Source organism: Notamacropus eugenii, chromosome 3, assembly GCF_028372415.1.
Source record: "Notamacropus eugenii isolate mMacEug1 chromosome 3, mMacEug1.pri_v2, whole genome shotgun sequence".
In the NCBI taxonomy this organism is placed as follows: Eukaryota; Metazoa; Chordata; class Mammalia; order Diprotodontia; family Macropodidae; genus Notamacropus; species Notamacropus eugenii.
Genome location: NC_092874.1, coordinates 329172931 through 329196983, shown reverse-complemented (window position 1 = coordinate 329196983; position 24053 = coordinate 329172931). Strand labels below are relative to the sequence as shown.

General features: G+C 38.5%; 1 protein-coding gene and 1 long non-coding RNA gene across 14 annotated transcripts in view; one reads left to right on the top strand and one right to left on the bottom strand.

The window, feature by feature from the left end:
• AOPEP (aminopeptidase O (putative)) overlaps window positions 1–24053 on the top strand; it is a 553954-nt gene that overhangs the window by 382582 nt on the left and 147319 nt on the right. For 11 of the 13 annotated variants that reach the window (XR_011964391.1, XR_011964390.1, XM_072596916.1 and 8 more), the window contains 2 exons: window positions 21409–21471; window positions 22013–22087. Coding sequence is in view for 11 of the 13 variants with exons in the window: in XM_072596916.1 (XP_072453017.1) it covers window positions 21409–21471; window positions 22013–22087 (138 nt within the window). In the remaining 2 variants the exon portion in view is untranslated. Of the gene's footprint in view, window positions 1–5741; window positions 7420–21408; window positions 21472–22012; window positions 22088–22985; window positions 24051–24053 lie in introns of those variants that run through there. The other 2 variants (XM_072596919.1, XM_072596920.1) reach the window with 2 other exon arrangements.
• On the bottom strand, window positions 8068–14848 carry LOC140496760 (uncharacterized). The gene is made up of 2 exons (XR_011964392.1): window positions 10517–14848; window positions 8068–8563 (listed from the first exon to the last, which is right to left on the bottom strand). It is a non-coding gene; the product is annotated as an uncharacterized lncRNA (long non-coding RNA).

The window sequence follows — 24053 nt, the reverse complement described above, 5'->3', positions numbered from 1 at the left end:
TCCTATCTTTTTATCATCATTGCCAATTTACAAGGTATAAGGTGAAACTTCAGGGTTATTTCGATTTGTAGTTCCCTTGATAGTGGTTTAGAGCATTCTTTTATATGATTGTTAACAGTTTGCAATTCTTCTTTTGAGAATGGTTTGATCATATACTTTAATCACTTCTCTATTGGGCAGTGGTTTCCAGCCATGTATTGCTATTAACTGTCAATATATCTTAGATACCAACACTTAGCAAAGACATTTGATACACATATTTTTCCCAGTTGACTGCTTCCCTTTATATCTTAGGACTCATCTCCTTTCAAAGGCCAAGATTTTTTTTTCTTTGCTGGGAAAACAAATTATTAACTCCAAAAAAGTATCACCTTAATGCTTCATCCTGGCATGAAGGTGACCCTGAGTTCTAAATCAAATGGCAGTGGAGTACAAGCCCTGGCAGGTTTCACATAGCTGGAAAGGTTTCAAGCAAGGTCCTTGGGACAGACTGTGTCTGCTGACTGAGAATGAACCAACAACCAGTAGGTAATGAATTTTTTGACCATGTTGTCTCATGGCATTAATTAAAAAAACAACCCCAAAGCATCCCTGTGTTCTGTGTAGCCCCCTTTGGCTTGTGATGGCAGCAGATTGCTCAAATGGCAGGTAGAGGGTGCTAAGAATGACGTTAATTCTTTAGGTTGCTCAGAAATGTAAGATCTCTGTCCATTAACTGAACTCATACACTACTGGAGGAACTGAACTCTAGCCATATTGACAGTGTCACTATGAATGAATACAGAAGACAAAAATAAATAGCAGGTTTTCTTCAACCCTCAACCATGCTTCTTCTTAACTTCACTGTTTCTGTCAAGGGCATTATCATTCTTCTAGTCACCCAGGTTTACAAGCTCAGAGTTGTCCTCAACTTTGCCTCCACTATCCTATCCAGTCAACTCCCAACTCTTTTTTTTAACTTTTATCTCCACAATCTATCTAGCATCCATCCCCTTTTCACCATTTATATGACCCCCATCTTGTGTCAGGCCCTTATCCCCTCCTACCTACACCCCTATAATAGCTTTCTAGCTAATCTCTGCTTCCATTCTCACCTCTCCTCTCCAATCCACTCTCCACACAGATACCAAATTGTTCTTCCAGTATCAGTAATCTGAATGTCCTTCCCTGCTTAAGAAGCTTCAGTGGTGTCTTCTTACATCTAGTATACATTGCAAATCCTCCTCTTTGGCTTTTAAAACTCTTCACAACCTGACTCCAAACCATCTCTTCAGGATGATTTCATGTTGCTCTCTTCTCACAAACTCTAAATTCAGCCAAACTGGCCTAATGGATGCTCCCCAGACACATCCTAGTGCCTCCCGTGCCTTTATAGAGGCTGACTCCCAAACCTGGACTATATTCCCCTCCTTATTGCTATCCTGTACAATCCTGCGCTCCAAGTATTTCCTGCTGCACCACGTCTGTCCTGATCCTTTAAAGAAGGATATGTGTAATTGTTAGCACTTCCCTCTCTTCCCTCGTTATGAAATAATATAGCTGTATACGTATGTCTTCCCTCAATAGAACATGAACTTGAAAGCAAGTCCTCTTCATTTTTGTCTGTCTCCAGTGCCTACACACTGCCTAGTAGCACGTAGGGGTTGAACAATAATAATAATGACAGCATTTCAATAACACATTAAGATTGGCCCAGAGTTTTACAAATATTCTTTGATTTATCCTCACAAAACCCTAGGAAGTTGGTGCTATTATTATTCTCCTTTTATGATGATGAAACTGAGGCATAAAAAGGTGAAGTGACTTGCCCAGGGTCACACAGCTAGTAAGTATCTGAAGTTGTGTTTTAACTTAGGTCTTGAGGTCCAACACATCACTGTGCCACCTAGCTTACTCTAACTGTTATCAGGTGGTTGTATTTAATTGGATTGAACTGAACTGAACTGTAAGGATGGCTCAAAGATTCTCCTTTAAGAAATGAATAAAGGAATTGGCTGAACTGATTTCGTCATGGACACAAAGAAACATCATTTCATGAGACATGTACATGAAGAGCACAAGCAAAAAGCAAACATGAAAATGATTGTAGCATCTTCTGTTGTACCAACATCTTCTGCAAAGGATGAAGAAACAGAGGATTCTTACAAAGAAAGTGATCATATTCTTCTATATCCTTCAGTGGAGGATTATTAATAATAGTAATATGTGTGTTTATGTGTGTGGATATATATATATACATATGAAATATATATATATACATTTACATGTACATATAGATATAGAAAGATATCCCTGTTTTCTCTTCTCAGTTCTTATTCCTGTCCAGTGTCTTCCTGGGCATCTCTGCTTGGATGTCTCCCCAGTACTTCAATCTCAACGTGTTCCAAATAGAGTACACATCATCATTTCCACCCCTAAGTCTGTTCCTCTCTAAACTTCCTCATTTGGGGGGGGCATCACCATCCTCCCAGTCACCATAGTTCATAATTCTGATTCATCTTTGCCTTTCCCTAATCTAACAGTATGAAATAAGATGCTGAGTCAATCCTGCCTCCACAGCATCTTTCACAATCATCCCTTCCTCTCCATTCACACTGACACAACTTTCACCAGGGAAGGAAAGGGAATAAGCATTTATATAAATGCCTACTATGTGCTGGCCACTATGCTAAGTGGGGTTTTTTGTTTTGCTTTTTACAAATCGTATCTCATTTGATCTTCACAACAACCTCGCAAAGTAGGTGGTATTCCTATTTTACAGTTGAGGAAACTGAGGGAAACAGGTTAAGTGACTTGTCCAAGGTCACAGAGTTAGCTAGTAAGTGTTTGAAGCCCAATTTGAACTTTACACTGAACTTTGTTCCTGATGCCAGGCCTGGCATTCTGGGTCACCTAGCTACCTGAAAGATCTTCCTAACTTAATCACTCCTCTCTAAAACTCATCCTTCACACATTCATCTTCCTTACATACAAGTATGATCATATCACTCTCTGATTTGAAAAGCTGGCTCCCTATTTTCCTTATCCTGACACCTTAAATTTTCTAAAATTTGGCTTTGATCTGTTCCCTAGTCTTATTCCATATTAGTTCCTTCCATGCATTCCACATTCTGAACATACTGGTACACATATGAGTAATTCCCAGAAGTCTAAGGGCCACCTTCTGCATCCAGGTATTCACCCAAGCCATCCTCCATGCATTCCTGCTTCATGACAGCCTTTCAGATTCCTTGTTATTTGAATAAAATAAGAACTCTTTGAGGGCAAATCATTTTCTGTTTTTGTCTTCGTACATTTCTGCCACCCCCACCCCCCCAACTTATCATAGCACCTTACACTTACTGGAGGCTTAATAAATATTGATCAAATATATGTTTTTGAATTACAAGTAAAAAAAAGCCAGTAACTTGGAGATTATTCAGAAACCTCTGCCTATCTCATGGACATATACATATACATACACGCATACATACATATGTGTATGTATCTATGTATGTATATAGCCCTTCTTTAAGGTAATGGACCTGGCAAGTCCTAAACACCACCATGACAAATGCAATCAAATTTATATTAGCAGACAGGAAATAACTGGTTACTGAAGTGAGAGTCACTTCAGAATCAGCTAGTTTTATACAGTCAGATCAACTGATTTACACAAAGGCCAAGAAATACTAAATTAGAAGAAAGGATAAAAATTAAAACACACTGTGTTCAGAAAAACAATGAAAACCAGGAAAGTAAAGACATTGATTCTGATCATCATTATTTCTTAGGGGAGTTTAGGACCACAGACTAGATCTGTCACGTCATTAATATAGGGAACTCCACTGCAACTTAGAAAGAATTACTGAGAACATTGTGTCAGTGACTTGTTAGTGACAAGTTAAGGGAGTTGTCTAGGGTCACAAAGCCTGGTGAGTGTCAAGAGGACGGACTTGAGCCCAGGTCTTCCTCACTCAAAGGCTGACTCTCCAGTCACTAGCCCACACTGCCTTAAGAAGTTCAATTTATATGAAATAGTCATCATGGAGAGGATGCTGAAAGAGCTCAAAACCCACTATAACCAATAGACAGAGTCCTAAACAGAGAGAAAGCCAAATGCCAGTTTAGTATACAGGCTTATTTTTAAAATATTACAGAGTAGGGTGATGGGAGATTATGAGCAACATCACCTAATAAAGAGACCAAAGTGTAATGGAGACATGGTGGGTGTAAGTAAACAGGCTACAGTGTATTACTAATGATGACTTTTGTGCCAAAAACTTCATAATAGACAGTTAAGAGCTTGTATTGCCAGAAAAATATATGGGCTAGTCGTGTATTGAGACCACTGTATAGCAGATATTGTCCTTGAATTCCTTAATGTAGGAGGAGGCCTCTGGTACTCAATGGGATATTTATGGATGAATGTAGACAAAAATCCAGCAGCCTTAAAAGGCACGGGTGAATTGTAGTCTGCGCCAGGGGAGGGAGTGTACACATTGATGAAATCATGGCCCCATACAAATATGGAAATAAATGTTTTTCTTCCTATTTGGTTATGAAGAAGTAGTTTTCCCTTTTGTCACATGACATTCAAATGTTTTCTGAGTTATATCTGCATTATTTTTTGAAGCAAACCTAGGAATAGGTGACATTCAATATAATATTTGTCCAAGACCTTTGTATTGGTTTTCCTAAACAACCTTTTTCACACTCTTTAGGAGATAAATTAGATTTATGTGTGCTAGCGATAGTATAACACCAGGTCTACCAATACTATTCAAATATTACCAGTTGCCATCTGTACATATTCCTTTTTCTTTGTGCCTTTGCTTGGAATGCCCTTCCTTGTATACAAAAACCTCTGCCCTTTGAATTCCTGCCTTTTTTTATAGTTCAGCACAAATGCCACTTCCACCAGAAAGTCTTTCTACTTTGTGTGTCACACACACACGTGCTAATTAAGAGCTAATTAAGTTTGTAGAAGTAAACCATACCAGACTATCAAAAACAAACGAGCAAAGGCAATCTGGCCAAGCCAAAAGCATTTTTGTGCACCTTCTAACTTTACCAGAGAGATGTTTACACAGCCTTCCTATTTGCTTTCAGAAACAAATCTCTAGAGTCCCTGACTTTTGCCTTTGTTGTCTATGGAGATACAATGTCACTTACGCTGCCACAAAGTTAGAGAGCGTTTAAGGAGTCCAGACAGATCTTAGAATATCAGAGGTTACTGGATACCGTTAGTTACAAGCCGACTGACCATATCTGAATGTGTCAAAAAGGAGAATGCTCTTGTTACACACCTGAGTGTGATGGTTATCAGTGATTTATCTATGTCTGGCCATGAACATGTGTGGAAGAGAAAGGACTGAGTCCTTCTGTGTCAGTACTTTGGTTCAGGCACAACACATACAGACCTTCTATCTGTATTATTGTATTATTTTATTTAGTTAATACTTATTTCTATTATTGGATAATCTATATTATTGTAAGAATTTTCTCTGCAAAAGTAAAACTTTTATTGGCCAAAGGAAGGTATCTGAAACCCTTCCTTCTGCTGCAAAAAGACTTCAGTTTCTGCCTGTCCTGGACAAAACTCTGTAATTTGAGGAAGGTGATTGTTTCGTCTTACACTTTCTTCTTTTTCTTCTCTGTGTACCTGTAGAATTTTACTCAAATTCTGAGGTGATCATTAGTTTTCAGAAGCTTATTGTATAAAGCTCATCTCAAACCACGTTTTGTTTCATCAATTACAGATTCATTTCTCTCTCACCATGTAGAACACCCAAGAGTTGATACTTCGGAGATTGTCTGGAGAAATCCTAATTAGTGATTTATCTGTGAAAGCATTTATGCTGGCTGATTACTGAAGAATAAACATTTCCCACAATGAAAATCAATTATTCCCTGAACATTAACTTGTCTGACAAGCAAGAAATGGAGGGAAAACGATCTTTCAGAGACTTTTAATGTCTTGTAATTCCTAAAGATATATAAGTTAGCTGTATGTCTGACATCAAAGATTACAAGACTACAGCTTGAGAATTAAAAATTAGTGATGGTTTCTTTTAATAGTAAGTTACTAGCTTTACTGAAAATATGTTTTCTTTTAGTTCCCTGGCTAACTTTGTAGAAAGATTGTTGTGGAGTCTTCCAAGTACAGCTAAATGAATTCTAGAAAATTCTTTATCAGACTTGCTAAAAGGGAGTCAGAGGAATTAAGTACTCCAAAAGTCATGCCACATTTTTAAAAAGTCTACTTTAGAATTAAAGTAACACAATCATTATTGGTTTAAGCAAATAGAAGACATAAATTAAAATTTAAAACATTTCCACAGAAAATTTCAGCTCAATGAAATTTAGACCATTATCGTAGAAATTAGTAACATCATAAAATTCTTAATATTTTAGAAAATATGACATGTAGGGCATAACTTTTATGCTTCTAAAACTTAAAACTGTGCTGAGACTTTTGGAACACCCTATATTTGTTATTCAGATGCTTCTCTAAAATTCTGTTTTAAAGACATTTATTTTTATGTGTGTTACAAAATATATGGTGCTAAAAATATTTTCAAAACACACTGTTCAGTACATATAGCAAATTGTTTTAAGTAAAGATTTGCTATTATTAACTCAGTCTTTTAAAATGTGATACTATTTATGCTTCAAGTGTTTTATAACTGATTTCAATTTCAGTAACATTTTCTAGACATGAAAAGGTAGAGAAGAGCTACACAGAAAGCATATTAAGGCTTGGGGACTAGTGTTGGAAGACCATAGGTAATCCTGGGATTCTGTGGTAGAGGCCTCCTTTACTGTCACCATTTTATTTCTGCCAGGATAGGAAGCTGCTTTCTTCTGTCTTCCCAGTGCAAGTTTCCCAAATAGGGGCACTTGGGAGAATAAACAGCACCCCAGCCCAAGTTTCAAAGTATATTTTTGCTGTTTTTTTCTTCTTTTAAATTTTTTCCCCCACCAGAATCATAAATATGACTTTAGGCAGGGAGATTGCACTGTCGATAGAACACAGGCCTTGGAGTCAGGGAGACCTGAGTTTGAATTCTGCTTCAGAACTGTGAACTTGGGCAAATCACTGGACCTCATCTGTAAAATGGGGATAATAATCACACCCATTTCACAGGGTTGTTGTGAAGGTCAAATGAGTAAATGTGTGTAAACTGCCTCGAAAACCTCCAAGTACTATCATCATCATCATCATCATCATCATCATCACTGAGGAGTAAAAGATACATCTCCATCTTGGAATTGTCTTCATAATTTCAGACTTTCCTCTATTTTCAGTGGGCTTAATTTCTTTAAACTTCTATTCCTGTTCATCTTCATTTATTTTATAATTAGAAAATCGCTACATGTGTGATGTACATCTGATTCTGGTAATAAACAGCTAATCTCTCAAAATAAGAGATACAATAATCTATCGGATCAGTGTTTCTTGATTTAGTTTTCTTCAGTCTATGAGATATAAACTTAAATGTAAAAACTTCTCAAATACATTTTCCTTTTGCTCTGGTTCTGATTCTTGTTGCTACTGACACCTGGAAATGAGGCACATTAGGAATAGTGTGGGCAAATATTAAACTGCAGTTTCTAGCCTTTCTGTAACAGAGGAATTGGGACATTCTGAGATGGTGCCATCCACCAAGTGTCCCTCTTTGTAAAGCAACTAACCAAAAGAATCTGCTTTATTTGGCCACACAGTCATTGTTGGGAGAGTGCCCCTGTCTATGTATTTATTTGAAGAGCTGCAGGTGCCCATTGTCTGCCATTGGTTTGTCCAACACCATGCATTTTGTGTCATTGATAGGGGAAGCGTTTTAGTATGAGGTTACAGCTTTGATTATTTAATGAGCTTTTTAAGTTTACTTATGCCCACAGCACCTAAGCTAGTACTGGCTAAAACAGTTCCAATCCCTATTAAGTTTGTGCTTAAACAATGAATATATACTTTTAAATGGTTTTAACATCTGTGGCCAATGTAGTATTACTATGGTTTCCAAAGTTCTTGCACCCCAGAGTAAAGGTAAGTAAAAGTAAGAAATACAGTAGACATAAGAAATGCTAGATAGAAGCATCTTTAATTAAATAAAAATTAAGATGAATCACTATACTGGCCCTACTAATTGGAATTAGCAATTTCAAAAAACAATTCATAAACTGATTTTAAATGTCTCTGATATCTGCACATCAGATTGTGTTGTTTCTAACAAGTCATATACAGCCTTTTAGTCCTTTTCCTTCTTAAACGTACTGCTGAGTACAAAAGTTACGTTATATACAAAATAGCTGGGCTTATCCCTAGTAGAAAGGAGTTAATGTTTGGTATCTAAAGAACAATAAGAGTTTGCTGCTTGGCTGATCAATGCTGGATCAAGTTCACATTCCCAAGCTCCCACTCTCCCACCTACATATGTTGGGGGTGGAAACAGCATAAAGAGGGAGGACATCCTGGTCCTTTTTTTTGCAGAGAGATGTGAGATCAGACTCTCCTAATATGGACACAGCTGGGCTTGCATAGCATTAAACATTGATTTAATCCACTGCTTGAGAAAACACCCTACAAAAAGGAAAGAAATTTGCAGCCAATTACTTCTTGCCCTACCCATTGTTTTCTTTGGCCAACTGTATATACAGAGTTAAATCTTTTATGAATAAACTTTCTGGAAAAATTACATGTATGTGTGTGAGTATATATGTATATGTATACATATATATAAAATCTTGGAATTTGTGAAGCATTGTACACTATGATTGATTTCAGGCCCTTTCTGAGATATATATATTTATATATGTATATGTATATATACATATACATATATATGTATGTATGTATGTATGTATGTATGTATGTATGTATTTTGCTTCCATTAAAAAACCACAAGTGTTGTTTCAGGAAGCAAGGGCCCATTCTTTTTGCATTGCAGAAGAATGACTGTAATAGGGACATTTGGGAAACTAAACAGCATCCCAGCCCAAGTTTCAAAGTTTGCAGGAACAAAAATGCCCGGTCTTTAAAAGGCACATGGAATTACATACATATGTTCACTTTCTCTACCTCCTTTAAGAACACACACAGGTTTTTCTTGGAAGTATAAGAAAGGTTCTTAATTATAGCTGGAGATGAAGGCTTTCTTTAAAAACCTGATTTAATGTTAATCTGATTATATGTATATGTATATACCTACACACATATACATATGTATGTGAATGAAACCATAAACCTAATAAACCATTAATACCTAATATGAGGTATTTTGCTAGATGTTATTGTTCGGTCATGTCTGACTCTTCATGATCCCATTCAGGGTTTTCTTGGCAGAGATGCTAGAGTGGTTTGCCATTTCCTTTTCCAGCTTATTTTACGAATGAGGAAACTGAGGCAAATGAGGTTAAGTGACTTGCCCAGGGCCACATAGCTAATAAGTGTCTGAGGCCAGGCCCAACTCTCTATAGCTATCCAAGATGTTAGAAAACATCTTTCTATATGTATGTTATCTGGGCTGGTTAGCAGAATGGGTATGAACATGGTACTTAAGATACAAAATTCCACATTTGACCCCTGCTTGCATCAGTTAGCCTTGCACTTGGAAAAACATTTTTTCTACAGATGTAGACTCTTTTTTAACTATCTTCCACATGCAAGCTTTGACTCACAAGAAGTTCACTATAAAAGACTGTGTATGGCTGGATGGCTAACTTAGTACTACCCATAAACAAACACATGGAAAAGACAACTTTTATTATGTTGACAGCATATTGGGAGATATGTATGTATATTTACATATAGATATACAGAAAGAGAGTGGGAGGGAGGGAAAAGGGAGGGAAGAGAGACAGATACAGAGAGGAGCATAAAAGCTACTACTTTTTAATTTAATTAATTTTTAATTATTGTTTAATTAAGATAATACACATTATGTATGTGTTAAAATGGAATTCAGCGAAGGCAAAGATTTCTTTCCATTTGCTCAGTGCCTGGAAATATATCTTGTCTATATTAGAACTGATTTTTGAGAGACAGCCTGAGTCAGAAGACCTCAGTTAATACTCTTGGCCATGTCATCTTGGATAAGTCCTTGTTTTTCTAGTGGGGAGTGACAGGTCTGCCGCTTCCTCCCTATATGTCCTTGTGGAAGTCCCTTTCTTTCTCCAGATCGCATTTCCCTCATTTGTAAAATTAAGTGGATGGACCAGATGACCCTGGTGATCCTTTCCTACTCCAAATCTGATCCTGTAACATTATTAGGCAACAGTCAAGTAACCTAACAAAAACAACTGCTATGTTAGTGCGCTACAAGCACACTTACACACACACACACACACACACACACACACACACACACACACACACACTCATATTCCCTTTAGGCAAGGACAGAACCATAAAAGGACAGTGCTAGACCCATTGGGTAGTTTGTTTACTTGTGAATCAGAGCAACCATTTCTGGGGCCCTGTCAGTACAAAATTGTGCCCTGTGATTATCATGCTGAATGAACACCACATACTTACTGGATATATTCAACTGGTTGTGGGATGGTGCTCTGAAGAAGGAATGATATGGAATTGTTCCTGCTGAGAATTATCAGCACCTTTCAAGGGACAGAAACAATGAAACAAGGACTGAAAAGAGCTACACTGTTAGAGAAATTTTAATCTTTTGCTATTATACTGATAAACCTATATAATTGGAGTTTTATACAATGGCACCAGAAGGACCTTTAAGATGTCATCGATTTCTTAACCTCTTCTCCTGAAAGACCATCCAAGGACAAATTACCTACAGGGCAGTGTCTGCTGACTCTATTTTTGAAGATTTCTGGGAATGGAAATACCACTATTTTATAGTTTATTCTTCTGTTTATTAACCATAGTGTCAAAATATTTTTCCTATTATGTAAATATAAAAAATGATTTATTTAATCTCATTTAAATAGATATTTCCATTATACCAATAATCTGTCTTTGGCAGCAACAAGGAGGGGCAGAATGTGATAGTAACTTCATATAATGACTTCAAAAGGTTAGATAGATATGTCCCCTGATTTGTTATGAGATCTACTTTTTGTTAAAGTACCAAAATCCTTTTTGAACCAAATTGTTTAGTTGTTTTCCCTCTTGTCCAATTCTTTGTGATCACTTTGTGGGGGGGCAGTTCTTGGCAAAACTACTGAATTCCTTCTCCGGCTCATTTTACAGATGAGGAAACTGAGGCAAACAGGGTTAAGTGACTTGCCCATAGCTAGGCAGTATCTGGGACTGGATTTGAATTCAGATCTTCCTGACCCTAAGCTTGCTGCTCTATTCATTGCTCCACCTAGCTGCCCTTGTACCAAATTATATGATTCCAATGTGCAACTTCATAGTATAATCATTTGTTTGCTTCTATATATAGTATAGAAGGAGTATAACAAAAGCTGTTTAAGTCCTAAAGTTGGAGAAACAGAATTAATCTATACCCATCTCATGTTGAGTCAGCCACAGGACCATGGAATCAAGGATGGGAAGAGACCTTGGAAATCATCAAGTTCACTTCGCTCATTTTTCAGAAGAGCAAACTGAGGAGGTCAAATGTCTTGTTGAAATCATACTGACCTGGTCAGAGCCAGGATTTTATATCAAAAGTACTTAATATAGTTAGATTTGAGGGACATAATATTTAAACTTTGAAATATCAGAATCTATGACATATACATATATGTATATGTATACATGTATATGTACACACACATCTGTATAGAGAGAGAGAGTGGAGCAGAATGGATTAGACAATCTCTGTGATCTCTGCCAGTTTTAACATTCCATGAAATGTGGTTCCACTATTCTCCTTTTTTCTTTCAAAATTAATTCAAGCTTCTACAAATGCCTCTGTGTTCTAATATTCTGAGATTTCATTTAGAAGTTCATATTCTAGTAACCTAAACTTTTGTAGTGCTTCCCTTTTTGTAGTAGTTTAAGCTCATTTCCTTTAGTTTGAGCTCAATGGAAATAAAATATCTAATTAATACTTTTATTAAAATAATCCTTTGTGATATTTGCTATCATCAGTTAAAATGGATACGTGTATAGAGTTAATTTTGGCAAATTATTTTCTCCTCCAAGATACTGTATATACAATTAAGGTACACTGCCACCAGGTGGTGGTAGGGGTCTTGATCATATGATCTAAACCACCATGCTTGAATCTTGATATCTTTTTAATGGAGAGAATTAGAACTGACTTTTCCATACTTCTCTCCTCTGGGGGAGCTAAATAAAGATATCTTTATTAAAATACCATAATACGACATTTTTAAGGAATACAATATTATTCAAAATGACAAGAGAAAGTAGCATTTAAAGAAATGAGCAACTGAATGGAATTTAATACCTTTCTCCCCCATCCTTAACTATTAATTATAACTGGTCTTGTAATAATAATATTCTAACCCTACTCTTATCTTCAATCCTGATTAGAAAATTCTCTTCAAACTCACCCCAAATCAGAGGCAGTATTTAGCTATGCAAAAAGTATTGCACTTGGAATTGAAAGACCTGAGTTCAAGTCCCAATTTGCTTATTAAGCTCTGCGACTTCTGGCAAAGTCATTTTAATTCCCTAAGCCTCAGTCTCCAAATATATAAAGTGGGAATATTGATATATACATATCCTGCCTAATTCACAACGTTATCGTGAGCTTTGTAAACTGCAAAGTACTATATAAGTACAATATTGTCATCTTGGAATCGGATCCCTCCTGGGGATGGTAAGTGCTTCAGGGACCCTAGGCCAACTTGGAATAAAAGCATCCTTTGAGCCTCTTACAGCTGTCAGCCTCTCTCTTTCTTGACCATGGAAGATCTTTTTACCTGCTTAGTTAGGCTGTTCAAGTTAATTAAAGGAATGACCTTATCCTGCCCTTTGGGAATCCTTATGATATAGAAATTTCTGCCATTTCCGCTGACTTCCATGAATTTGCTCCTATCCATGTTTTAGAAGTAGAAAACAAAAGAGACCAAAGCACATAACTTCATCCCTCTGCCAACCGAGTGAAACCTGAATGACTTTTTTCCAATCAGAAAAGGATAATTTTATGCTCTATTTTAGAAGAGGGAACATCTCTCCTCCCACCTCCCTTCCCTCCCCTCAGCTGCAATCTCTGGCTGCTAACTATTCCAGAAAGTACTGCTTAAAATTTCAATTCAGTGCTCTTCTCTTAGCATTTACAGTTGCTCCTAGCAACTGAAAGGGCTTCCCCCTCCCCCTTGTTTTTTGCTTTTTTACAAACTGCCTTGACTATATAGGGACTGCTTTAGCAAGAGAATTCCTTGGAGCCAGTTTCTTTATAACATATCTCTACCAGAATAAATCACTTTTAAAAAGTAATGTAAATAGAATATATAACATTATTATTTAAAGTGACTTCATCCTACTTGAAAACAGTTGTTAAATTTTCCCACCTTAAAATAATTGATTCCAATTAATTTATTCTTTCCTCCTTTAGTTTTTCAACATCCCATCTCCAGCGAAGTCAGTACTAGAGTAAATAGATTTAAAGGATTTCAGGAAGAATTCAAGTTAGACACAAGGAATAGTTTTTTGACATTTAATGGACACAGCTAAGCAGATGCTTGTCTAGTGCTAAGCTTAGCGGGCAAATTTCTTTTCAGCCTTTACATATCATACCCTATTAATCATACTAATATCATAACTTTTAATATTATCTCAGTATAACATTTAGCTTCTAGACATTTGTGATAGTTACTGTTTAAGAATGCATTCACTTAATAGAAATGTGGTGTGTGTTAAAAATAGCTAATTATATTACCTTAGGGGGGAAAAAACAAAATGATTCCAGTTGAAGGAATTAAGAGGCATAAAGGGCTGATGCATTTTTTTTTTTTACTGAAAAAGTAGAAATAAATTTGGAGGTTAAATATACCATTGGTATAATCATGAAAATTAAGTCCCTTCACTGATGGAGCACTAGGAAATGCATTATTGATATTTTGGTTGCCAACTACATAATTTAATGAGTCAGAGGATAAATGATTGCAGCCTTATATACAATTACTTTCCCCTACTTTCTTGATAGCTATTTAAAATAATGTGAAGGCAATGATGATTTCATATACTTTATTTCTAGTAGTATGGTGAATTTTTAAAAAAATACATAAATTCTTTATTTGTAAAACTAGTGTTAATGGATGGAAAATTAGGACTCTGATTTTATTTGTTGTTTTTTCCCACTCTTTGGAGGGGCAGGGGTATTCAAATCCTAACTCAGAGGCTCACTTTCTGCGTGATCCTAGGTAAGCTGCTTCTTCTCTGGTTCTCAGTTTCTTCAACTATAAAATGAAGGGGTTGGTCATGCTGATCTTTAAGTTGTCCTACAGCTGTAAATCCATTATCCTGTCATCCTAGTCTGCTCCTAGTTTCTTATCCATCTCTCTATCTAGTAACCTGCCCAGAATACTGTAAGGTTCTTTAAGACACAATACAAGTAGTAGTCCCCATTTGTATGGCCCTTAAGATTTATAAAGTGCTATCCTTATACCATCCTGTAAGGTAAGCAGGGCAGGCATTTCCACCACTGTGCAGATGAGAAAAGATAGGTGAAATGACTTGCTCAGGATTTAGACCCAAGATCAATGTTTATTCTACCCCAGCTTATTGCCTCTCTCTCTCTCTCTCTCTCTCTCTCTCTCTCTCTCTCTCTCTCTCTCTCTCTCTCTCTGTCTTTCTCTCTCTATTCCTATCTGATATAAAATCCTCTGTTTAGTGTTCAAACCCCTTCATAGCCCAGCCCCCTGACCCCACCTTTCCAGTCCTCTTGCACCTTATTCCCTCACACTTGCTCCTCAGTATTGTAACACTGGCTATCTTGTTATTCTTGAACAAAACACTCCATCTTCACAGGCTGACTTCCCCACCCACCCCACCCCACCCCCAGTTTCCCTGGCTTGCTTCAAGTGCCAGCTAAAATCCCACCTTCTACAAGAAGCCTTTCCTAGTCCCTCTTCATTCTAATATTTTCCTTCCACTGATATTCACAATTTATCTTGTATACAGCTTGTTTGTACAGAGAAAGTCACTTGCATATTGTCTCCCGTTACACTGAGCTCCTGGAGAGCAAGAACTGTCTTTTGCCTGTCTTCTTACTCTGAGCGCTTAGCCCAGTGCTTTTAATAAATACTTAATGACTGTCTATCCATCTGTATGTGTGTCTGGACAGATACAAATTATACTGCTTGAGCTCTACGTTTCTGGAGCCTTCTAAATACTGTCAGTTCTCCCATAATACTTGGAAAAAAATTGGCACCACATGAGTTAAAGTTTTCTGCCAGTTAACCTAAAGAAAATGTTAGCATTGTGAGTCTATAACATTTCCATCTCAAAATCACACTGAAGTCTGTATGACCTCTCAACACTCACCCCACACAAAAATGCTTGGATGGGATCAAAAGGATTAGAGATCACTTAATCCTACTCCCCCATTTTACAGAAATAGTAGAATGACTGTGGCATCTTTCCTTTGTTTCTTATTTTAAGAAATTATCAGGTTCTTAAGGTTGGTAAAATGAGCATGGCCCATGGTGTGACCCCAAGTGGTTGTGTGATACAACAGTTGGAGAGCAGGAAAATGATTGCATTCCATCCTCCCCCTAAGAGCCAATCATTGGGTTTGTCCAAAACATAACCATCCCTACCCTGCAGTAATTATCACCCAACATTCCCTGACCCTGCTTGTTTCTGGATTTTGCAGTCTCCCCTTCTTCTACCACTGGCATTAGCCAGTCCTCACAAGGTGACCCAGCAGGGGCTGTGCTGGTACCATTGAGAAAATCCTCTCCCATGCTTCACAGCTCACCTGGGTATGGCAGGTGCCCTGCCACAAGTGGAATGGAGAAAGTTGAACGAATGGGTTGCCATCTCCATTGCAAATGTCATTACATTTTCTTTCACCTCAAACTCATCCCAATTTTGAACTTCCCTTTTTTCTGTTGAGGGCATCACAGAACTTCCTGTCACCCAAATTCACAATCTCAATGTCATCCTTCTCTCCTCACTTGCACATACCCAACATAAACAACATAAACTGTTGCTTGTGATTTCTGTCTCTACAATATTCTCCATCTCTGTCTTCTTTTTCCCCACTCACACAGACCACATCAATCTAAAATCACCTCTTCCTTGGACTATTGCAGTGACTTGCTAACTGATCTCCTTGCTTCTGTTGTCTTTCCACTGCATGCAGTTCTGATCATGTTACCTACCTACACAAAATAAAGTCCAGTGGTTTTCTACTGGCTCTAGGATCAAACCTAAAGTCCTCCATTTGGCACTTAGACCCTTCTAGCCTTATTGCACCTTACCCCTTCCCTGAACTCTGTGGTCCAAACTTGCCTCATTACCGTTCTTCTTACTCGTACAAAGCCATGGCTAAATGATCCAAACATGAATAAGAAATTAAAGTATGATACTATCCATAAAGAACAAGGAATGGATTTCTTTTGAAAACCTTCTGCTGAGCTGGATTCAGAGGCAGTTCACTTGTGCTTGTTTTCGTATTGTATAGGGTGAATATCTACACAGAGAGAAACATGACTACTGCTGCAAAGCTGCTCTGACTTATAACCTATTATTTGATTGTGGTATTGTATGTCTTTCAATAAAAACCATTATATAGCTCAAAAAATGTATTGTATATTTTTCAACAACAAAAAAATAAATTTGCCTGTTTGGTTACCTCATCATATAACAGCCAAAATTCGTTTTGATCACATTAAATTAAAAAGGTTTTGTACAAATAAAATCAATGTAGCCAAGGTTAGAAGGAAAGCAGAAAATTGAGGAAAAAAATCTTATAGTCAGTTCCTCAGATAAAAGCCTTATATTTCACGTATATAAAGAACTTTGTCAAATTCATAAGACTGAGTCATTTCTCAATTGATAAATGGTGAAAGGATATGAACAGACAGCTTTGAATGAAGAAATCAAAATTCTATGTAGTGATTTTTAATTGCTCTAAATCATTATTGATTAAAGAAATGAAAATCAAAACAGCTTTGAGATATCTCACACCTATAAGATTGACTAAAATGATTGAAGGGGAAAATGATGTGGAAAAATTGGGACACTAATATACTGTTGGAGAACTGTGAATTGATCCAATCATTTTGGAGAACAATCCGGAATTATGCCCCAAGAATTATAAAACTGTGTATACCCTTTGACCCAGAAATACCACTGTTAGGTCTATTTTCCAAGGTGATTAAGGAAAAAGGAAAAGAACTTGAATATTCTAAAATATTTAGAGAAGCTATCTTTGTGGTATCAAAGAACTGGAAATTGAGGGGATGTCCATTGACTGGGGAATGGCTAAACAAGTTGTAGGTATATGATTATGATGGGATACTGCTGTGCTGTAAAAAATGATGAGCAGGTTGATTTGAGAAAAACTTGGAAAGACATGCATGAAATATGGAAGAGTGAAATGTGTAGAATCAAAAGAATGCTGGAGAACACCAATATTGTTTGGAAAACAACTTCAAATTACTAAGCTATTCTGAATATTATAAATATTCAAATCAGCTGGACTTAGGAATCAAAGGACTTTTGAAGGAAGATACTATCCACCTCCAGAGAAAATATTGATATATAGAAGTATGTGTAGCATGGTTTTACATAGAGAGCTCTATATCTGTATCTGCGTCAAATGGTGGCCTTCTCTAGTTCCTGGTGGAGAAGGGAGGGAAATAACTTGGAACTTAAAATGTAAAATAATAATAATAGTAATAAATTAATAAAATAAAATTTGTATAGTACTTTAAGTTTTACAAAACACTTTACGAGTATTTCCTCATTTGGTACAACAGCTCTCTGAGGTAGGTGCTTTATCCCCATTTTAATTACTAGCAATTATTTGTCTTTCTTCTCCCTCAGGACATTCACAGTGACTTTTCAAAAATAATGAAGCATATTCAATTATCTCCCTCACTTAAATATGGACAATATCAACTTTCATTGTTACTTGTTTATATCATGATTCTTCTTGGTATTAATATTTGATCGAGAGCAAAAGATTTGTATACTAATAGAAACTTTAAATTATTGTTTATCTTTACTTCATCCTGAATTTTCCATTTTTGCATGTTTCCTAATGTATATATTATATTAGGACAAAAATATATGTATATTACTTATGAATAATATGCAAATAGTGGGGAAATGAGTGCTTGAAGACTTTTACTGATAGGGGTGTACAATCAAAACATTTTAGTGATCATTGACAGAGGGTGAACAAAGTAATGCTCTCAAATTTCAATTCTAATAACTTCACTGTGATTTTTTTGATAAACAACAAAGCTAGCCTTATCTGTATTAATCTGAGTGTTATATTTTGAGACTGAAACTAAATGTGGAAAAAATACCTAACAAGAAAAAGCCTAACAAGAAGTAACTAGCTACATCCTCCAGTTATTTTTAGAACCAGTTGTAAGATTAATTTGCAGTAATTACTTGGACTTCTGTTACCTCTTCCCTGCCCCCCCATGCTTTTCTCTTTTATTCTTTCTGTTTAAAAAAATGTTGATGGGTCAAAAGAACAGGACATTTAAGTGGGAAAATGGGTGTGTTTGTATGGAAGCATCTTAGAATATCAATATTGAATCATTCAGCACTGGAATTCCTAGGTCTAGCTGAAGTCAGAGAATCAACTGTAGTGGGGAAAGGGAATTGTCTGCCAATAATAGATTTCTATTGATCCTGAACTGTCATAAGTAGTGTTAGAAGCCTGAGTGCTTAAGAGTTCTCTCTCCATGTAAAATTAAGTAGCTTTCCAGTTACACAAAAATGTTCCTTATTGTTTGTAATGTTTTACTGGCCCAAGTGTATGTATTGGGAATGTTTATATTTTCGCAAATTAATTTTTTTAACTCTTTCCTACTAGTGGACAAAATAAACTATATGGTTCAGCAAGGCAGCTCTCTGAAGGCAGAAACTGAGTTTTTGCCTTTTTTTTTAAAGTATATCTAAATACCATGTCTAGATCATACCAAGCACTTACTGGTGGTCTAATAAGTACTGGATTTGTGGTCAGAGGACCAGGACTAGACTATATAGCAAGCGGCCTGTAGGATACCTGGCAATTCACTTAATTTTTCTGGGTTTCTTTCCTACGGTTACTTTCAGCTCTAAACCTATGACTCAGTTAACCATTAATAAAACCTGATATCTTTTAAAACTATTAGTACCCTGGGCTAAGCCAGACTTGGAGTCAGAACTGCCTGAATTCAAATCCCAGGCTCAGAGGAATGTCACAAGCTAGTTATGTGTTTCTGGGCAAGTAACTGAACCTTTCCCTGGGTTTCCTCAATGTTAAAATGGGGATAGTGACAAGGGTTGTTGTGAGGATGAAATGAGCACTTAGCACAATGCCCGGTATATAGTAGACACTTAATATATGCTTATTCCTTTCCCCTCTTACTAGCAATAGAATTGAAATAATAATATTCCCAGCAGTGTACAATTAAAGTCATGTGAAGTAGTTTCAAAACTACTTTATATCATTCTAGAAGCATTTAGGATTTTTTTTTTCTTCCTGGAAACAGAAACACTAAGTAAAATCCTACCCCTCTGGGCAGGTCTGTTGTATATTTTCATGATAGAACTGCATCATGAATGTACTTTTAAGTAGTCCTGTTGTGAATATGAACCAAAGGGATGAAATAAGATTTTCTACTGTGATGTCTCCATTAAGAAGTTCTTTGTATAAACTACTTCATGGCAATGTTGCTTCTATTTAAAGCAGAGAGTTTGATCTTGGCTTTGATCTAAGGCTTTTGATCTCGAAAGAAAGATGTTGTAGTAATAAAAAAAGGGGGGGGAGGGTTAAGAGATTTTCTTTAGAGAAATGTGATAAAGTTAAAGGGATACTGTTGAGAATAGCAGGCGAAAATTTGACCTACCTCTTCCCTGCCCCCCCATCCCCCTTACTTAAATACATATAACTTCTAGTGCATTACGTTTCATATATACAGAACTCTAGCGCTAATATAACAAAACAAATGGAAGTAATGAAGCAAAACTATTTCATCGTAGAAAAACAACTAGCATATAGAGAAGTTTTATATACCCAGTGTAAACTTTTTTTCCTAAATATGAAAAAAATAGATATTTTGACTCTCTTTTATCAGCTACAGTTACCTTGGGGGTCCTTGTGGATGTTATTGTTGGTTTTTTAATGTAGATTGTATCCAGATTTGCAGCAGCAGCTAGAAAGTTGGGTCACTTTAGTGCTCAAATCAGACAGGGCCCATCCTGTTCAACCTGCATTTAACCAATGTCTGGAGTTCATTAAGGGTCGTTTCGGAGATGCAATAAGTAACGTAAGCGACCCAGGTGGTAAGCAGAAGGCAAACTGGCTTCTCGGCCTTTAAAATGCACTTCATCATTCCCCCTGGGAACTCACCTGCCATTATTCTGGATTCCTGAGAGGTCAGGGGGCTACTGGAAAAAGTCTTAAATATTCAACGTGTTCTAGTTCCTTCCTGGAGAAAACTCCATTAGAAAGCCCCTGGTCTCTATGACCCAAGTTGGTCAGCTAGCTTTTGACCCACGCATAGACCTCGAGCTGTTTGGAGCCAAGGGTGGCAACCCCAGCACGTGGGCCAGCCAGCACTAAAAGGTCTAGGGTTGAGCTGAGGTGAGGTGCGGTGGCCAGAGACCCTGAGAGAGCCTCAGGTCCGTAGGCTGGAGGGAACCTGTGCTCGGGCGGGGGGGGGGGGTTGGGAGAGAGAAAGAGGGAGAGCAGCAAGCCAGGGGTGGGGACACCCCACCAAGCCAGCCTCTATACCTTTAAGGCAGGCTCCTCCCTTGCCTCCTCCCCGTCTTGGAGCACCGGGCCCCCCCCTCGTCCTCGCCCCCGCCCCAGCCCCTTTAGGTGTTTCATTTCCGAAGGAGCCCCGCGGCTGCTCAGCGCCGGCAGAGCCCGGGCTGCGGGCGCCGCTCCGTCCCCGCCTCCGAGCCCCAGACCGAGGGGAGGGGGCCGAGCCCTTCTCCCCGCCTCCAGCCCCCACCGCCGCCCCCCAAAACAGAAAAAGAAAGGGAATCGCCAGCCCGCTGCCCCCGAACCGCGTGCGCTATGGGCTGCGCGCGGGTCACGGGCTGCGCCGGGCAGCGGCGAGGTGAGGGGCCAGGCGCGGTGCCCGGGGAGCTTCGGGGGGCGCCGGGGAGCCCCGAGTCCCGGGGGCTGCGGGCCCTCACACGGGCTGGGGGAGGGTATGCGGGGGGCCAGGCCGGCGGGCGGCGGGGCCCGGGAGCGCCAGACGCGGGGAGACCCCCCGCTCCCGCTCCGCGCGGCCCCCGCCGCCTCCATAAACTTGCACTTTGTTTGACTTTTCCCTTCTCCTTCTTCCCGTTAGCCATTGCAAGGAGAAACTCGGACTTGGGCGGAGAGTCGGCTGGTTCGGCAAGTGAAGGATGAGGTGAGAGGAACGGCCGGCTCCCGCGGGCATCCCTCGCCCTCCTCCCCTCCCGCATCTCTGGGGCGGCGGGGGTGGCACCCTGAAATGGATCCCCCCCCCTCCCCCAGGGCTCGCGTAATGGAGATCGGCAGCGATAAGATGCTGCTTCTCTGGGGGGAGGGCCACTGAATTGCGCAAGAGCCAGCGAGCAGACGAATAAATGGGAGCCCAAAGCGGGGGGCTCGGAGCCCGGATCTCTTCCCCCCACCCCCACTTTGGCCAAGTGTCCCGAAGCTTCGCTTCTAACTTAGCGCTCCGCTCTGGCTCTGGGGGCACAAAGACGGTGTCAGTCCGGGAGGAGGTGGGAGCGGGCGGGACCCGAGGCCGGCAGTGACCGGTGCCGGGAGCCGCCGCTCCGGGCGGGAGCGGTGCGTGTCCTTCGCCGGGGAGGCGATGGCCAGACGGGGCTCCGAGGCTGCTCAGCCTGCGCCGCTCCTGCGGAGTGACTCTCCGCTCCCGCAGCCTTCTCTTCTTAAAAAGCACTATGGTGTTTGAACTTCAGGTCAGAAAATGGATCCGGGCAAACCTGAGAGCCAGAAAAAGAAGACGGAGGGAAAAGGAAGAACTTTTGGAGAAGGTAGGGGTCTTGTACCATGACTGCCATGGAATAAGCCAGGAATCAGATCTGGCCTCAACTTCCCCCCTTGATGGGCCCTGCAGGGAAGAAGCACTTGACTCAAGTAAACTTAAAATAAAATGCGGAATATTTTTAATTTGTGAGGTTTCTTCTCTCGGACTTATTGACTGAATCCTGATAATCATTAATTTCCTAATTTTAATAGAGTGTGCTGAATATGTTGGGGGGAGGGGACTAGGAGGAATGTAGCAGTCTTAATGAGACGCTGCAACAGCACAGAACTTAATTTTCGCAGCTGTTTTACACATAACTGTTGAATCTTACAATGTTAAAATAAATTTGAAAGAAAAAATTCTTAAGAATAAATTTCTCAAGTAGTATATTGTGATAGATCGCACCTAGGGTGTGGATAGGAGGACTGTGAAGGCATTGTTGACACTGTTAAATCACACGCTTCTAATGTGTATTTTCAGGAATCCTTCTAGGGTTGAGTTCAGGAGAAAATTAAATAATTTTATCAACTTTGGGAGCACTAGAGGGAATTTTTCTTAGTCTGTAGTAAGTAAAAAGTTGGCTACCATAAAGCAGGAATTAGAACACTTTGATGGATAGACGTTTGAGCTCCCTATTTTCCTTGGAAAACACCCAATAAGTTTTAAGACAATTCATCATATCTTAAATTATATGTAATAAAGGTAAGTAATGTATTGGGTTTTTACTTTTTTAAAAAAAGAAACAGTCTTAAAACTTGCATGGTATCTTATACAAAGTTGAAAATATTACCCACGCATTGGAAATTCATATGCATATATTTTGCATTTTCTTATTTTTCCTGTTTTTGATCCTTGATAGAATCAAAGGATTAAAATAGTACGGTATGTTGTTTTGCTCCTTCTAGAATGTATGATGAATCATTGCTGGTTCTGTAGCCAAATTCTTGCTGATAACATGGCTGCCAACTTCTGTGATGTCTTGCCTTAGTATGGGCATTGTACTGTTCTCGAATGTCCACAAAGCACATTGTTCTGGATGTGATACTGAAAATTCCAAGGTACTTAAGCTTCAACCTGGCAGTTTTCAAATGCATTGGGATCACTGGCTTTAAAAATCTAGTCCTTTGTAGCAACAATACAAGGTGTGAAATGTGGTGCCCTTGTTTTTTCAGGGCGGAGGGCAGTTTAGGTTAGTCTTTGATGTTTCAGACAAGTTCTTTCCTTAACCAGCAATAGAAAAGCCACACACACAAAGAAACCTTTAAGTGCACACTTCCAGAATTAATTTTATATCTCCACTTTTTATATACCAGAATAGTTGTTTCTATAAAAGAAAACTTTTTATCATTAGATTTTTTTTTAATGTGATAAATGAGTGTTCAAAATAGAAGATATGAAGCAAACAGAAGGCTGGTTTACAATTGCTTTGCGTTTTTCTCTATGATGTGAGAATATTTGTCTGAACCCCACTCTTCCCCCCCAAAAAAGTGTCCAAGATATTTTATATAACAAGATAAAATCTTCCCAAATCCATAAAATAAGATGTAAAGGAAAGGAATGCATTTTTTTTTTTTTTGGAATACCAGATCTAGAATTGTTCTGAAGTAGAATTAAGGAAATCTGTATTTCTAGAGATTTTAGAAAAAAATCTAGATTTTTTAATTTCCTTCCAGTGGATATGAAGGGTTTTATGTTATTTTTTGTTTGTTTTCCTCATCCTAAAGTTTAGATTATGTTGTACTTTATGGGTAAAAATAAAACAAAACAAAACATCTCTTACTGAGTGAAATATGGCCAGCATTTTTAGTAAGAGAACTCTGAAGTGATGTGTAGAGCCTCCTTTTGGAGGAAGGGGCTCAAGTACCTTTGAGGGTTAGACGTGCACAGTAGATGATAATAGTTGTAATAAAATACGTCCCTTTGAGCTGTTCGTCATGAGTAATCCCCAAGCATTTGTATTCCATTTTGTCTTG